The sequence below is a fragment of the Tetrao urogallus genome (genome assembly GCF_951394365.1).
Source record: "Tetrao urogallus genome assembly, chromosome: 2".
Taxonomy (NCBI): domain Eukaryota; kingdom Metazoa; phylum Chordata; class Aves; order Galliformes; family Phasianidae; genus Tetrao; species Tetrao urogallus.
Window position 1 is genome coordinate 102,841,351 of NC_136814.1, and position 18,539 is coordinate 102,859,889.

The following is an 18,539-nucleotide window of genomic DNA, read 5'->3' on the forward strand; positions in this document are numbered from 1 at the left end:
ATTGCTTCATCGTCATTATTAAGAACCACAGATCTGATAATTATGAAATACTCAGGGATTTAATACCTCTGTGTTTTCTGCAGTTCCAGTGGCTTGGGGTTTCTCCCCAGAGCTACATTACAAATTACAGAGTTAAATTACAAATTTTCTCATATCTCTCAGCAAGAGACATCAATACGCTGCCGTATTTTGTAGCACTACAGCTCCATCTTTCAAAGAACTTCAAATATTATTCCAATGGGGCACAGTCTCCAGAGGAAAAGGTAGGAAAGTACAGATAGTACAGAGGCACTGTCACTTAAGTTCACGGTTTTGCAACCAAGTGTTTACAGAAACTCATTCATCAACTCTCCATGTAAATTCTTGTGGCTGTTTCGCTTCCCCCTCCCCCACCTCCTCCCATTCATACTTTCTCTACTCCATTTTTGTATTTTCTTTGGCCGTACCAAGACCCAAAGCTGAAGCCTGCTACCTTGCTTCTCTCCATCCTCTAATGTTCTTGCAGTGCTACGGAAATGCACAGTTTCACAAAAATCAATACAGCAAAAGGAACAAAGTTGATTCTATACGAAGTGTTGAAAAAATAAAGAAATAAGAATAAAGAAGCAATAAGATGAGGGGGAAAGACAAATTTCCACCCTTATCTTTCAGTTACATTATTTGAGGTTTTATAATACAAGATACCAACTTTCCAGCTACAAAGACAACTTGCATTGGCTGAGACTTAAAACTCCACCTGAAATTCTCAAACAATTCAAGAAACAAAAAAACCAACTACCAAAGAAAGAATGCCATGAATATCAGACTTGTTATACAGCTTCTAAGCTGTGTTCACAGAAAAGTTAGTCACTAACTACGTAAACTTCATGAACACACAGACTGTTTCCTAAGCAGCAGCCAGCAATTCACATTCACAACTTACCTTAGAATGAAACAAATGCATGTTACGTTTGAAATATGCTCAAGTATGTCCATGTATATTACTCAGCAGGTAATTCTTTTCAGTGCTAAGGTTGTTTATTTATTTATACCAACCCCCAACACGAAATCAAAACCATGCAGGCACACTTTGTCAAACACATGTACTTATTAAACAGTACCTACAAATCCATCTAAAACAACAGAAACAGGTTTTTTTTTATCCAAGTTTTACTTTCTTCTTTCAACATGAGGTAGCATTTTCCCATTTAAATTAGTCTGCTTTTCATGCAACAAGCTTTCTGAATTTAACATGTCCAGGGTCACTAAAGCGAAGCTTAAATCAAAGACGTACAAGAGATACAGAGAACTCCAGTGGCCTTAGAAACTAGTTCAGCATCTTCGTCACAGAAGATCCAGCAGCTCAGGAGCTCGGTCCTTTTCAATTTTTCTATTAATAAATGCTGTAATACCACTTTCTAACAGTCTTTTTAATCACCGCTTGCACATCTCCAAGGAACTGCAAAATTAGGAAATAATAGCCTGTAGCCTACTTCTAAAATTGCATTCTCAGGTGATCAGATACACAATTAGTCTCCATTTCTATTTTTCATTTCTCAGGAGCAATTACATTTGAAGAGTAGTAATTGGTGTCTCTTTCTAAGGGATTCTCTTGTGTACACTGTACATCCATTTCAGCGACAGGGAAATTGCAAAAAAACCCATACCTTGTGAATCATTGAAGGGTTTTTTTTTGTTTCTAAGAAGTAAATGCACACTGATTAAGATGTGAAAAAAACAAGAGTCAAATGCTGTCAAAGGGAATAATAAATAAAATGAGTCATACCTAGATGAAATAATCTGAATTTATTTCTGTCTAAATTGACACTATTGAATCAAGGCTCAGTGCATTTATTTCCATTTTGAAGAATTCACAAAGGACGTTCACTTTGGCAGGCAAAATACACTGGCACAACACATCAAAAAACTAAGTAATCTTCCCAAGGAAGCCCATTTTGCTCTGCCTATCACCACCACACTGTGCTAAATAGTTCTGAAGTCCAGCTTTCAGAAAACAGATTTCCAAAGAATGCATTTTGGTCACTGAAATCTTACAAGTCATATTTTACTGTTCCTACCCTGCAGAAACTGCAGGTACTACGTCCTCTTTAAAGTATCCTCTGCTCAATATCCACCCCCAAAATCTACAACAAACTGCTCCTGAGCTAGGCTGAACATCTAACTTAATGATCTCAACCACTGCTTTTTACAATAAAGGGCAGTGAGGCACTGAAACTGGTTGGCCAGAGGTGTAAGACCCGTTCCTGGAGACAGCCAAGGTAAGGCTGGACAGGGCTGAGCAGATCATCTAGTGTAGGTGTCCCTGTTCAGCGCCAGGGAGTTTGACTAGATGGCCATTAAAGATCCAACTCAAACAATTCTGTGATGCTTCCAGTTTCTGCAGTGCACAACTCCTCCAATGGAAAAAAGTAAGTTGGTCAAACTTCAGTACTGTGAGAGAAGTGAAAAGCAATGTTTTCTACATATTGGTGTTTTTCATACATTGGTGAAAAGTATGAAGTGCTTAAATTAATGCCGTAACTTCCTTCTCCCACATTACATTAGGACAGGAAGATCTACTAAAATACTATTTTGTCACAAAATGTTCCTTCAAAAATAAGCTTAACAAGCACCTCGAGTACGATGGCTTACCTCTTCACAATTCTACTTAACATCATTTCAATAACACTCTTTACACTGTAAAAAAATTCATCTGCAAGATGAAGGCATTCACACTTTGTGTTTCCAGTATTTTCTGTTTCCTACAAGACTGAGTTAACAGCCTCTCTACCTACAGAAAGTTATAGTTCAGAACAGTAAAGCAAGCACAAGAGAAAGGCAACGATTATAAAGTTTGGGATTGCTGTGACCCATCTCCAGTACACACTTACATGGCAAAAATGGTACTAGGTACTTGTGCTTTTTGACAGTAGTAGAAAGACATCATTGTGTGGTCTTCAGAGTAATTCCATGTTCTACCCAAGCAGCTTTACTTGTCACACACTCATTGCGTTTGCTTGGCAATTCAGTGAAGTGTGTTCTTTAATTCTCACATACACAAAAATCTCCTAAAAGGCATCCAAAACACCTGGGACAAAAATCAGCCCTCAGAAATAACTTTTTTGTGTTTAAGGCCTGGAATCTTCCCCTTGTAATATCGTTAAAATTGTACCCCTGATCTTATAAAGTTGTGAGTCACACATACATCTGCTTCCTCAAAGTCATTTGCTATGGCAGTATTTCAGCAGGTTTCTTCATTAGGATCCACATGCTTGTAAGGTAAGTGTTGCCAAGCTTGCTGAATTGGAGAGAGGTATAAACCATGTTGTGCAAAAAGCCTGTTGGGTGTAGGAAGCTTTCAGGGACGCAAGGGGAGGTTTTAAAATGGAAAAAAAAAAAAATAAAAAAAAGGCTGTACACAAGAGGAAACAGACCAGCACATAATTCTTATCAGTGTGAGAAGTGAGCCAGTAAGTTCAATTTGCAGGTACACAAAGAATCTGGAATACCTGCTTTATGTTAGTTGCTGCAGATTTCACTTACAGAAATGATGATGCAAACTGAAGGTGAAGAAGATAAACCACTCTTCAACTGTTTTAAAAGATCTTTGTAAAGTTAAAAGGTTTTAATCTTGGATGTGTGAAAACATTTATATTCCAAGACAGAATTGAGAAAATCAAGTGCACAGTAGCTGGATAAAAGGAAAGCCAAGGAAAACAGAAAAGGGCATTTCCTCTGAACGGCTGACTTTTCCACAGAACAAGTTTTACTGAGAATGAAGAATGCCTTCTGATCAAACCTACCAACAGCTTTCCTTATGGTCTGAAGTTCTAAAAAACATGACTGTGTTCTCAATGCAAAAATATGGTGAATTTTCAAAGAAACACTTGAGTTTTACATCAACTACTCCCCTCTCTCCCACTAAGCAGCATCACGTCTTTGCACAAATCAAGCAGAATTTACATGAAATGGGTTTGGCACATGCTGTCTTATACCCGGCAAAGCTTAAATTGGAGTTTGCTGGATAGTTATGTTTTCTCCTCACCAGAAGATGTTGAGGTCTTTGTGCATCAAAAGCGGAGGGATGCTGCTTCGATGATAGATGTCCCTGTGGATGAAGAGGATAATTCGGATGTACTGCAGCTGACTGAATGGACTGATGTTCAATTTAAAGTTCTTATTTCTCTGATGATGGGTTCCAATGCACAGATATTTGAGACCGTCCTTTTTCTGAGAACTTCAGTGCTTCTCCGAGCAGATGACTGACAGAGGATGCGTCTTTGCATGACAAATTGTTGAGAAGAGATTTGTGGTGTGTGTTTTAGGGTCACTTCCTCTGTTAAATTCACTATAAAAATATTGGGTTTTATTTCTGATTAGCTTTTAAGCAGCAGGTTTATCTTGAACAACCATCCTCCATTCAGTACAGCAGGTCTTTGGGCGCTCCAAAGGTATATTTAACGTTCTCACGGTGTGGTGTTTTTTCCCTCCACCCCCACCTACATCTACACTCTGGGTTTGTTCTATGCTAGCAATCTGTAAAGAGAAAAATCACCTTTAGAAAGGCTGAGTAGTCTGTGGGATTTCTGTCAGAGGAGAACATGCCGGGCAATGAAAAAACAAGTGCAGATTTTTTTTTGTCCATATGTAGACAGAAAAAAAAGAAACATTTCCCTACCCCATCTGTAGGACTCTATTTTAATGGGAGATCTACCTGATGATTCCAATTCCCACTTCTATTTGTTTCTTTTTGTAGATATGCATCCTATTAAAGGACAAGTGGAAGTTGCAGAAAGGAAAAATGATATTATTTTACCTCCAAACAACTACTAGCTACTGATTTTGTATTTCAGTAAGACAGAAGCACGTTTTACCACAAAAAATAACATTGTTGAAAGTACAAAAGTTCAAAAAGGTAAAAACAATAAATATCCTGATGCATATAATAAATTTTCCAAGTTTCACACAGAGGAGAAAGGATCTATAGTTGAAGTACTAACATGGTAACACTCACCAACACATTTTTCAGCTAGTTCTCCTAAGAAAGGATCTGACAGTTTGGGGTTCCAATCCCTGGTATGAATTTGTAAAATGTGCTTTCGTGCCTGATTTAAAGATGAAAATAAAGTTAGCAAGACAAACCCTTGTCAGAAGATTGGAATATATTATTTCTTCAAATAAATATCAACTTCTTTTCCCTTGACATGTCCCTGAAGTGCATAAAATAGAACTTACCATGCAAAGACCTCTTGAGAACAAAGGTTTTCCCCTCCTTTACACTTTTATATGAAGCAGTAATCTTTCCATTATAGTAGTTACATATTTTAATTGTTTTATCAATACCAGTATTACATGTGAATTGATCACAATTCACGTTCTAGTAAGAATTATCACAACTTTATAATTGAATGTTTAAGTGCTGTATACGTGATTTACAGCTTCCACTGCCAAATGCCTCACCAATTAATTTTTTGCTGAGTAGCACAGTATATACACATGAATTGCAAAAGTATTTCATTTCAGAACTGCAAAGAATTTAAACAAGTTAAAAATAAACTTGTTTTGGATGTAGGTAAGTTTGAATTCATGCAATATTAAGGCTGAATTCTTAAAAATATAGAACAAGGAGCTGAAATATTCCTGTCATCAATAAATTACCTTTTATGCTTACGTATATAATTTTTGTGCTTTCAGTAGTATATATAAATATGTTTTCTCTTACTGTAACTTCCAAAGTCCCAAAATTTGACATTCCTTATATAAATTCATACAAAAACACAGGTTTTAGCTAAGCTATCCAGTTTAATGCAAACAGTTTATCTTTGTTTTTGTTGTAACTATATTCTGAAGATTTGGAATTCAGTACAACTTCATACACACTATCAATGTGTTTTTACTAAACAAGTCTTCACAAAATTTAATACACTTCCAAGAACAAATGCAATTTGCTTTTTTATGAGTTGGCTGTCAGACATTCATATGTTTTAAGTTCAAGAAAAAATTACTTTCAAAGTTTTACCTTTTGATCTGGCAAGTTGAAAAGAAATTCCCTGTCAAAACGACCAGGTCTCCTGAGTGCAGGATCTATAGAATCCAGTCTATTTGTAGCACCAATAACAACTATCTCTCCTCTATTATCCAGTCCATCCATGAGGGCAAGAAGAGTAGACACTATAGAACTAGAAGAGTTTTCAAAATAAATAAATAAAAATGTAGGGAATAGCGTAATAATTTTTGCTCTTTCACTCTTAATTTCAAAAAGTACGTAGTCAAAGAAAAACCGTGCAACTATGTCAAGTTTCAAACCAAGGAGAACTCTTTTGATATAACCCGTATTGCTCTTAGCATTACCACTCCAGTAGGCACTACAACAAATTCAAACTTCCTTCCTTACAGAACGTTTTAGGGAATGTGAGCTCAGTTAGTCATTTGCTGTGACTCAAAGGGATCTCTTCCATTAACAGTGCATGCATCATCCCATTTAGAGCAAGTGGTGGGGTAGCACTGAGTAGAAGAAAGGCGCATCAAAATGAAGCCCATAAACTAGCCTGCTGACCCCAAACCTCCCTCCTTTTCCCCTCATTTGAGTCATGGGAGACGTGCATACAATATGCCACGGTATGTCTATAATATGAAAAACACAACCATGCTGCCTTAATGGGCACAGCAAAACTGAGATTGAGGGCAACCAGAAAAAAATTACATCTAGCAGTAAATATGCTTTAAAAAAAAAAAAAATAATATGGAAGTAAATCTAGATAAACTTCCACATCACTCAGTCATCAAAAGGACAGAGGAGTTCACTTCATTCATAGAACACTGCAATTGAAAAAAATCTCAGAATGTGTTTTCAGCTGATTACTCTATCAGGTTGGTAACAGATAACCTGTTTATAGTACAAAACCAGCAACCAATCCTTACTTGATGCTTCAACTGACAGGTCACCACCACTACAAGTTGACTGACAGCAAATTGCGGTCTGTCTGAAAAGCTCAAAAGGTAATTTTCTGGAGCAAGAAAACCTCAGCAATCTGTCCTTTCTTCTGTAATGGATCTTACGCAAAAGTAAAAATCCTTCTTGAAAACTCAATAAAATTAAGCTTTAGAATTTACCAAAATAACATGGTCCTGTGTGGAGGAATTGAACTCTAGGATACTTGCAGATCTCCTCCACATCATTATATTCTACTCTATAATGTATATTCCTTGATAGCACACTAAAAAGTAATACCTGTGAATCTGATCTTGTCTACTAGAACGAACTGGAGCCAAACCATCTATTTCATCAAAGAAGATTATAGAGGGTCTCATCAAGTATGCCTGGCGTGCAAGAAAAGAAAAAAAGAAAAATCAATTCACCATTAATTCACAATTATTCCATCAACATCAAAAATAGTTTATTCTTCTTACCAAGCAATAACATGCTAAAATAACACACGCTGCAACACCTTAGTTAAAAGGGGCAGTCTAAAAATAAAACTCAACTTTCAACAACAATACTGTTTCAAAGGAAACGGATGCATTCTCCTTTAAACAAGCAAGATGGCACCAGTGTATCAGTTTTACTGTCTGAGAGACTCAAGACAGCACAGTGCTCATAAACTGAGACACCTTACACTGAGTTACAGAGAACAGTATCTTATCTGCACATAATCCATTTGTTTAGGCATCTGTCAGAAAACAGCTTGTTTGTGCAACTGTGTCTCACTGCTTGATAAGAGACTCCATCCATCATTTTCCAAGCCCAATGAGGGTACTAAAATGCACACACAGCAGATGCAGTCCCACATCCTCCTCTACGCAGCACACCTTGAACGTGACAGACAACTTCACACTCACTGTCTCTTCTTTTTTTTTTTTTTTCCCTTTTTCCAATTTTTACCCAAACTACTCTGTCCACTTTATTAATGGACAAGTTTAGAGACATCTTCCTCTCAGTTCTCAAAGCAAAATAATGCTATCATTTGTACATTCCTTTATTAGTTCATCTAAATATATAAGCTATTTAGTATTTAATTTCATTTGCAAGTAATTTGGGTTGCCTAGAACACAGTGCAGATATAGCAACAACAAAAAAGCACAGAATATACACAGTATGTATTTTTTTCTAACCTGATCAAAAAGGAGTCGAAGCTGACGTTCAGATTCGCCAACCCACTTACTGAGACAGTCTGCTCCTTTCCTCATAAAGAAAGCCACCTTTTTGTCTCCTTGACTGCATTCATTAGCTAGAGCTCTAGCTACCAAGGTTTTACCTGTTCCAGGAGGACCATAGAATAAACAGCCCCTGAAGATAAATGGATCAACACAGTCACAAACTTATTTTACGTCTCCTGAAAAACTCCAAGTCAAATTTTATAATGAAGACAGGGAGCCTGGAGAAGAAAGACTTAAGTACTATTATTACTACTTAATGTATTCAATGTGATGTCATAAAATCTATGTTTGTTTTATGCTTCCATAGATAAGCTTCAAAAGGATTGTTTTACTCTACTTAAATAACTCCTGAAATATTAACTCTTCAGCAATGCTTCAAGACAGTTTCTGTTACTTCTTTGGAGAGATTTACTCCTTCAAAACAACACAAATATCTCAAAATTTTCCTCTTACTTAGATTATGTGTACCCATTTAAATCTCACACTAAAATGGCTTATTAATTGACATTAAAATCACAACATAACATTACTGTGATTACTTCTATTAAAAAAATAAAATCAGCACTTACCTTAATTTAGTCATTCATTTGACAAAAGGATTGAAATTAACAAAAAAAAGTCAAGCTACTAAGGCTGCCTTAATACAATATCTGAATTCTTCAACCAAATCACTAAAAAGTTCACTTTACCACAAAAAGAGTAAATTAGACTCTTGTTAACTCTTCATCCTGTTTATTACATTCTGATAGACAAGTGGAGTAGCAGACACGTAAGTCTATTTTAACTGTAAACACTTGAAGGAAAGAAGCAATCTCCTGTGTGTTTTCAACTGAAGCACACTTCAAGTTTAATCAAACTTTAAAAAAAAAAAGAGCAAATACACCTACCTTGGTGGCTGAATTTTGAATTTTTCAAATATTTCTGGATAGAGAAGAGGAAACACTACCATTTCCTTAAGTGCAAGGATGTGATGACTCAAACCCCCTATACTATCAAAACGAACCTTGCAAAAAAAAAACAAAAACAAAAAAAGCAAAGCATGTATAAGCAAGAGCTTTTCATAGAAGAGTCTCTAATTATAAAACATATTCAAAGAAAAACTGCAAACAACAGCACATTCATTAAAAAATACTGTACTAAAATTGCAGCTCAATTAAGTTTAAAAAGTCGACCAAGTCAATTATCAGTGACTGAGGGGAGGTTTACCTGGTTTGCAAATTAAGTATGCCAAGGATGGCTGAATATCTACATACATAGCAATCTTAAGCTCAGGCACATCATACCATGAATATACTTCAGTACTTCTAAACATTAGTTTGGTTCTGCTAATAATACAGCAAATTCTTCACAGTACACACCATGGGCAACACACATCATTGCACCTGAACAGGTTTTATCTTGAGCCAAACCGAGGGTTCCTGGACTACACTCCCTTCAGTCAGGCTTGCCAGAGATAACAGTGAAGATCCACACACACCATGCATGAAGTTTGCACAGGACCATGGTCAGCTCCACCATCAGCTCCTTACACCCTGTTTCCACCCCGCTTACGATAGCACACATTTCTCTACTACAGTAATTAAAAACCAGCTACAAACAAAGAAATGTAATTGAGAAACAGGTATTTCAGCTCATTTATGTTACGTATGCAGCCTGATGATAACTTAGAAGCCAAGAGCAAGTGAATCCTAGCGCTATAGACAAGACTTGAAACAATCAAAAAAGATAAGCAAGTTTATAATTAATTTACTTCAATTTCAATAAGAGGCTGTGGTGAATTCTACTTACGCAGAACTGGTGGAAGGAAAAAAAAACTTTTAACTGAACTTACAGATTTATCAACAATCATAGGGTCAACATCAGCCAAGCTTGCACCAACTTTCACACGTTCTCGCAGGATTCCACTAGCTAAATCTTCTGCTCTGAAGTTTAAAGGCAGGCACCTGTTCAATCACAGCAAGAAAAATCAAATATTATTTCAATCATTTGGCAGGAATGAGCAAAGACAAGAGAGTGAATGGCTTCATCCACTGAATTAAAATGGACATCAGCCTACCCAATTTTCATCAAATTTCAAAACTGTTCTTAAGAAAAAAAAAATTCATCAGGTTGAGTTAAAAGAACTTAAGAACAAATAACTAATTCTCCTAAGCATCATTAAAAATTGACAGCATCTAAGACGATGACTTTCCTGGTTTGATAATGTAATAAAAGCTAATATTTCGGTAATTATTCTTATGTATTTAGGAGTTCCTTAACCATAGTGTTATGCTTGTATATGTATTTCAGTTTGTAGAGCTAGAATGGACATATTTCCATTAAACACAGAAAAAAATGCTAAGCAAAAAAATAAGACATTAATTGCTGGCACTGATGAAATGCATAAATTCAGTGTAGTAAGAAAAGTATTAACAGAATGTATCAGAGTAAGGAAAACATTAAAAAAATATTTAGTTTTAAAAAGTCAAAGTTAAGAAAAATAATAATAATCTTACAGATCAGCCATAACTCTCATCCGCCTGATCCAGTATACAAAGAAGCTTCACTTACTTCAGTATTCCACCAGCTGAAATGAGTTATGTCTTGTAATCCATCTAAAGCTCTCTCTCACAAACATAGCACTATCACTTTGCAGTGGTTTATTTTCTGCTACATAATAAAAATGAAACCCTCGTAAAGACCCAAGATGATTTGGTACCTATTTCTTGCTCTGGCCATGCTTTTAGATTTTCTTCTTTCAAAACGTTCTTCATCTGAGGAAGTGGTATCACTGCTGTGAATGGCATGCTTCTTTCTCCTATTCAAATGGCAAAATAAATATCAAACTCTGTCCTTTTCACAGTCTTTTCACAGTGGAACAGCATGTTTTGATTTTTTAATAAAATCAAATTGAAAGGGCAAACTGTATTGCTCAGGTTTACCAGACACACACAAATTCTTGTTCTATTGAGTATCAAAATAATCATGAGGAGGGGATGATGATATCATCATTTACAGTCTCAAGGATGTCCAATATCAACATGAACATCACTAGAACAGCAAATTTTTGTAAGATGTGGTCCAGTTCACATAAATAACAGCGAGTGTCATTAAGTATCCAGTCCTCAACTTGCTGATGTTCAGATAGCTATAAAAAAAAGTTTCCCAACAACTTATCCATCTGTAACACAACAGAAATACCAAGATCTGCTTATTCAGTTTGATGCTTCCCTCAGAATATTTTTTTTAATTCCATACCTCCTACAGCAAAACTTCATAAAAGGGGAGATTACATCTGAACAGCAGAACTTGTACAAACTACTCGTGTGTCATTCACTTTTCAACATCTGTATGACCCATTTCTTATGGCAGTATTGCAGTATTTCAGAAAACTCTCAGAAAATACTATCAATACATTACTAGATTCTCTGTATAGGAAAGTGTCCAATTTTTGAGGTCTTTCTTGTTTTTTTTTTTTGTTTTTTTTTTTAATTGGTGTGAAAAAAAGCAGCTTTTTTGCACAAGCAAACAAGGTTTGGCTCACAGAATAACTCCTGCATCTTTAGTGAATACGGTGAGCTGCATCATTTGAAAGAACATGATATGCATTGATCAGAGGCTTTCTGCTAAAACAAAACAAGTAAAGGACCAAAAATTAAATGCATTTTAAAACATATCAAAGAGAACATTACGCAATTGGAAAGAACTTCTTCAAGAGTGTAAAACATCCCGAGAAGCAGAAATAAAATGGTAGTGGAAAAATAAGCATGTTAAAACTGAAGGGATCACAGAATGGCCAGGGTTGGAAGGGACCTCAAGGATCATGAAGCTCCAACCCCCTGCCACATGCAGGGCCACCAACCTCCAAGGACATCTGCTTTCAAACCCTCTGCATCTTGCTAGCAAGTAGAAGTTCAGAGATTATCCAATAAAATGCAGCATATGCATGACATGCAATAGAAACGCACTCCTAAATGATAAATGGTAATTAATATTTCAAAGGAACTTGCAGAATATTAGGATTCTGCCACTGAGCAGAACTTCTTAAAGTTTTGATTGAAATTATTATCACACCAACAATCTAATCTAGTTTGCTAAATAAGAGCCTTTCAGCTGCTTGCAAGAGAGCTGGGTAAACTACGGATTTCTTGGACACAAAAGATAAAGTCAAAAATCATTTTCAGCTAACAGTGTGTTAAGTTGCTAATGCTACTTGCAACTTGAATGAAAAGAAAGAAATTACTCATTTTTTTTTAGATCTTGTAGAACAGCAGAAGGGCATTATTTTAACTGCTGCTTTAGAATTAAACACTAAATATAAACCCTTAAAGAAAAAATTACTGCACAGTGCACAAATCTCTTCCTGGTACTTGCAGCACACTTGCTTCCAGTCTGCTTCCAGATCCCTCATCACAAAGTTTCTACTGCTATTGTGAAATGCTGTGAAATCAGCATTCGTATATGCTGATAAGGATCTGAACCTGATACACAATTCAAGACCCATCCATATGCATGAATGAAACAAACAACATTTTTAAAATCAGAAGGTAATAGAAATGTACCATGCAAACAACCACATACCAGAAGACTGACACTTACCTGATATGGCTTCTTCTTGCAGGAGATCTGTGAATATCAAACAGTGTATTTTCTCTCTTTTTTTGGTGAGCTGGCACTGAATGAGAGAAGTAACAAGTTTGTAACATCAGTTAAAAAAAAAATAACAATAAAAAAAAAATAAATGGAGCTACAAAAATTGGAGTTTAGCAACAATTTCTATCACTGGTTTCTCTAATAGCTCAAATTAAGAATTTCTCACTGAGGTAATGCATGGTTACCACTGCTATGCATTTATCCAGCCATAAATTAGGCTTCTCAAAAAAAAAAAAAAAAAAAAAAAAACAATTAACAATTTTTCTACGTAATTATTTATTAGGCTCCTTTCTGAGCTCATCTCTTGCCAACTACTTTCCAACACTGAGCCCAGTGCAAGGCAGTATGTGCAAAGTTCAATGCAGCAGCAAGCACTAGAGATGCCCCACAGTTCACTTTACAGATGTTCTGAGTAATCTCACACACACAGTGAACAAGAACAGGCAAGTACAGAAGTCACTAAGCACTGCATGGGATCTCTTTCAGTGATGAGGAGCAGCCATACAAATTCCCTTCCCAGGCCCACAGTGTTTCCTGGAAGTAAATATAGCAGAACTGTATGAGCAGGGTCCAGTTCCTCACCTATTGGAGGGGCCTGATACCTTTCAACAGTTTTTCTCTGTCTTAGATTATATGGTCGGTCATTTTCTTCTCCTTCAGCTTCTTCTGCTTCTATATCTCCATCTTCTTCCTGAGACTCTGTTGCCAAAGGGAAAAAATTTCAAAACTCATCTTCTTAATACCAGAATTATCCTCACCCTAAAAATTAACAATTTAATGGACATTGAGAATTGTTCCCCTTCTATTAATTAGAACTAATTGGCAAGTCACTAGAAATTTGAAGACCAAGATAAATCCACAACCTATTCTCAAAACCTCTTCCAGTTTTCCACAGATAGTTCTGGAAAAGCAACAGACAGAAGTATAATCAGATCAGTTTTAGTTGTGAAATACTGGAAATGTCTGCTATCTTGCTATCTTTCTCCTTCAGTAATTATCCCCCAAGTTAAGAATAATGCTTCTCTTCTCTCTCTTTTCACACAGTAGCCTGGGAAAATCAATATTTGATATAGCAGAAAAATAACAATAAGATTGACATTGTAAGTTTTACACAAAGCAAATGAACCCACTTCATAATGTTATTACCTAACGTTAATCCATCCGTTATCCATCCGTTAATATGATCTGTATTTCTATCCCTGGATCTCAGAATTAAGACTGCATTCTTACTAACTGGTACAGACCAAACCTCCTACAGCAAAGTTTCAGTTTGAAATTAAAAGACACTATGCTGTACCCTGCATGCATCCCTAAAGTCAAGTTTGATCCTGACTTCCTAAGGAAATCAAGCATGCTGCAGATAATGCCTTCGTTAGCCATTATCCGTTCTTTCTCCAGCACTTTTTGAAACCAATGGCCATTCTCAAGCAACATTTTAATAAGGAGAATTTCAGATCTTGACAAGCCTTCTAAGATTCAGAAAATAGAAAACTATAGAAAATAAACTAGAAATAAACTAGAAAACTATAGAAAAATAGAAAAAAAAAAAAAATAGAGACTTCAGTTAATACCTTCACAAAAGGAAGGATGCAGAATTGACTTATATATTCTTTCAGGTAAGTCATCCGTGATAAGACAAATAGTGAGTCAATCAATACATGCACAGTTCTGCAGCACATACAACAAATGCTGGTTTCATACACACAGAGCATTGTTAGAGGGAATATGAGAGAAGTTTCAGTTATTTAGCAATACAGAAAACACAGGTAAAGGAAAGCAGAAAACACGTATTTAGAAACCAAGTTTTGTTGTACTACTTTCAGATAAACTTGAATTGGTTTTATTCAAAGAAAACTACTTGCAGCAATCCCTAAGTTTTTACTTTTTTCAGTGTAAACTTCATTAGGTGCTTAATAGATCCAAATCCAGACCCCAAACCAAATTATTCTCTGCAGCTTAATACTTTACGTAATATTTTAGGCCGAGAAGAGCATTGTTTTGTAAATATTTCAGACAAACCCTTACAATCCTGTACAATCCATACCTTCTTCTTCACCTTCTGTGGACACTTCATGGTGGTTCTGAATCCCATAGCTATTTCTCCTCAGTGATTTCCTTCTTCTTTTCACTCGTGAATACATATCCATGTTCTCCTGGAATAAAAGTAACACATACCCCATCAGTACCATCCCATGTCACACTGTTAATGCACAGTTTAGTAACATTACATAATTTCTAGGCCTCAGGTGTTTCTCCAGAGACAGACTACAAAAGTACTCTCATTCAATAGGTATTAAAACAAACCTCTCAGTATCCAGGCTAATACATTGGTAATAGCAGTATGAAGCTGTTTTAGGCAACAAAACAGATGACAGTCCTTAGTTCTGTTCTCACACTGCCAGAGCATGGATCAAATCAAAAGAGAACCACCAGAGCAAATCAGATGGTCACAGTAGTCAATTCATCAAAAAAGAACACCTGATTTTGCACCCTGCCAAAATACATACCACTTTCATCAACTTCCTTCCAAATTTGAGTTCAGCCAGTTTTCTAACGTCATCCTCTGATGAGGATCCACAGAGCTACTGGCTCATGCACAGATGATACAAAAACAAATGTGCTCTCCCTTTATATTGCTTTCATCCAAGAGATAAGAAATGCTGCACTTACAAACTCTGTATCCGTCCACATTCGCAGCCGTTCTACTTCCCCAGAGCGCCTGTTTCTCCTGATGTTAATATTATCCATTTCCTGTAGGACAGCTTCAGCAGTACTGAAATATATGCAACAATTAGCAAAAAAAGAAAAAAAAAATAGTCTTAAAATAGTAGACACATGGAACTCTTTATTGTCCAATAGCTTAGCATATCTAATTATGGTCTGTTATGGTTATTCCAGGGTCACTAAGATGACTAAACATACAAATGACTTAAAATATGGAATTTTTAATGTAGCTTTCTGAATCTAGCAATTAAGGAAAATACTACCTGTAATAAAGAGAACTGAAAGGTGAAGCTACAGAATATAAACTAAAGATTATGCATAAGAAAAAATGCTGATGCTCCAGGTTCAAATTAAACTGTAATGTTTTAGACTGTATTTTTGTGCTTGGCACAGGTTGTAGCATGCAACATTTGAAACTGCTTAGGAAAAGCTTTGCTTTTTATCCACATAATTATGGGACCGGGAAGCAGTCAATGCCTCACAACTGTAAACTTTATAGCTTCCCACCTTGGCCTCAAAAAGACAAAAATAAAGAAACAATTTAAAAACTATGAGATCAGTAAGATCTAGAACTTCATCATTTATTACTTGAGCTCATTACACTATCACTTCTTATCTACTATCTAACTAGACTACATTTTCATTCATTATCTGGAGTATTTATTATTATTATCTGGAGTATTATATCATTATTATTAATGTATTATTCATACACTTCATTATCTGGAGTATTTATAAAGAGATTGCAAAGCAGTCCTAGGGTATGAGTTACAACCCTGTCCAAGATGCTTTATTGCTAAGGAAGGAAACAACAAAGTGATTAGTGGAACTAACCCAAATATTTGGCTAGCTGTTCTGACCACCTAGTTACTGCTTTCTGCAGAGATTATGGTCAGTTCCTTCTTGAATTCTACTACTGCTGCATAATAACTGTAAGAAATAGAAACTTTCACTTGTTTTAAGCTGTTCAAAAGTAAATCTGAACTGGGAAATCCTGTCCAGAAAGAAGTCAATGGAACTTCTGGCCATAAATGTCAGTAAAGTAAAGATTTCGTTAAGAATGCCCCTCTCAATTTTACACAGTTCTTCTACAGCATCTGTGATGTGTGATATTTACTGCTTCAAGAAAAGTCATGCTATGGTTCATTACCAAAGAAAGCAGGATTTGGGGGGCCTGGAAAAGTCCACAAATTCTTCCAGGCCGAAACAAACTGCCCAGTACCTAAATCACTGCTGGCATCTGCTTAACTTGTTCTTAAAAACCTCCAGCGATTGATTATTGGAGGCACTGCAGTCAAAGTTCATATACAGACTTCAGTACCACAATCTTATCAAATTACAGTGTTCATGGTAGACTTTTTCCTATTGTCCACGAGGAGAGGGAGATTCAAACTGCTACTAAAAACGTAAATGTAAATCGGTATCAATTTGTAAAGTGATATGAAGTAGTTATTAAGTAAATTGAAAAGAAAATTTAATGAATCAAAGATTTAACAGAGTATGTTTAGCAATAAAGATACTTGGCAATTCAATCTTCATATCATTTTTCAAGCTCTGGCAAGCAGACACTCAGAGATGTGACCATAGAAATCCATTTTACAGGTGGGAAAATTGACACACATTAAGCGGTCTGCCCAGGGCCACGCAGAAATAACAGTTCAAGAACAGTATTTCTGGCTCCCATTCCTATGCTCAGACCAGACCGTGCCTCCCTCTCTGACCTACTTTGTCTGCACAGAAAATGTCAAAAAGCGACACCCACCCTACATGAATTGTTAACAAACGGTAAATAACAAAGCAAAAACAAAAGCAACAAAAAAGAAAGCTACAAACTTTTGATAATTTTATGATCAGAATCATACAAGCAATATCTGGGAAGCTTTCCGTGCATTGTTGCCAATCACTACTTTACATCACATTCAGATATCACTATGTGAATGGGTTACTAAGAGACAAACTAGGGTGTGGGTTTACAGCGTGTCAGCCACCCTGCAGTAACTGCCAACACACACAGCTTTATCAAGGGGGAAACACAAAGGAGCTTACTCCTCACCAGAAGTCCAGTAAGCAGCTTTGCATTTAGTGCATGGGTAAAACTGGCAGTTACAGCAGGGGACCCAGCCTTTAACTCAAACCACAACCCAGCTTGCCTCAACGCTCATACGTTTGCACAGTAAAACACAAAGATGGCACTGGAAGACAAGGTTTTCTAACTTTATAAAAAATCAGGACGTTTTGTGAATACAACTGAAGCATCCCCACGTACCTGTTGACTAGCTGATCAAACAACAAACTCTGATTCAAAGTTTCAAATCTGTTTTTCCTGGACCGACAACTTTTTCTGACTTCTATATCTCCGTTTATGCAAGCATGGTCCCCATCTCCCTTTTTTTCCCCTCGAAGGGGATGGCTTTTGAGAGCTAAGAGAAATTTGTATTACTACTTTAAAATGCAGTCAAGAACATTTTCACAAACAAGAGTTAGTAAGCAGAATACTTAACAAGGACAATAAACCAGAAGCTATTATGGAGCACAACAAGAGCATCCTTACATTCGCTTAAGAAATATATACTTAGAATTCCCATCAAAGTTGTTTTTTGAACTATTTCTTCAGGCTTAAGTTTGTTTCCTTATAAAATAGATCTTATTTTATGATTGAAATTTGATATTCAAATATCCACTCGATATTTTTAATTCAACACTGATGCTAAATGCATGCTTGGCCACCGGTTTCAATTCTTAGGCTTCCAAATACATTATCAAGACATCAGATACAATACATTGATTTCACAAATCTGTACCAGCTGCTCTGTATGGAATCAAACAAAAAAGGGGTCCCCCTCCTGATTGCCCCTCAGGCCCCACAATTAATAAATAATAAAATACCAAAAATGCTTCATGAAGTAACATTTACACAGTCAACGTAGAATTAAATGAGACAGTTTATGAAAAGGGGACACAAAGGACAACGTGGCTCTCACTGAGATATGAGATGAGATGGCAAGTCTGGAAAGGAGAATCATATAGGAAAGCTGTACCAAGGCAGA

At 36.2% G+C, this 18,539-nt stretch overlaps 1 protein-coding gene across 3 annotated transcripts in view; it reads right to left on the reverse strand.

Moving 5' to 3' along the window:
- The window catches only part of ATAD2B (ATPase family AAA domain containing 2B), a gene marked incomplete at both ends in the record, with an annotated part of 69,346 nt that overhangs the window by 34,057 nt on the left and 16,750 nt on the right, over positions 1-18,539 (reverse strand). For all 3 annotated transcript variants that reach the window (XM_079550789.1, XM_079550787.1, XM_079550788.1), the window contains 12 exons: positions 4,994-5,084; positions 5,999-6,158; positions 7,211-7,299; positions 8,092-8,266; positions 9,024-9,139; positions 9,968-10,079; positions 10,835-10,933; positions 12,715-12,790; positions 13,351-13,467; positions 14,813-14,921; positions 15,439-15,541; positions 17,759-17,912. In XM_079550789.1, coding sequence (XP_079406915.1) covers positions 4,994-5,084; positions 5,999-6,158; positions 7,211-7,299; positions 8,092-8,266; positions 9,024-9,139; positions 9,968-10,079; positions 10,835-10,933; positions 12,715-12,790; positions 13,351-13,467; positions 14,813-14,921; positions 15,439-15,541; positions 17,759-17,912 — 1,401 coding nt within the window. The remainder of the gene's footprint in view (positions 1-4,993; positions 5,085-5,998; positions 6,159-7,210; positions 7,300-8,091; positions 8,267-9,023; positions 9,140-9,967; positions 10,080-10,834; positions 10,934-12,714; positions 12,791-13,350; positions 13,468-14,812; positions 14,922-15,438; positions 15,542-17,758; positions 17,913-18,539) is intronic.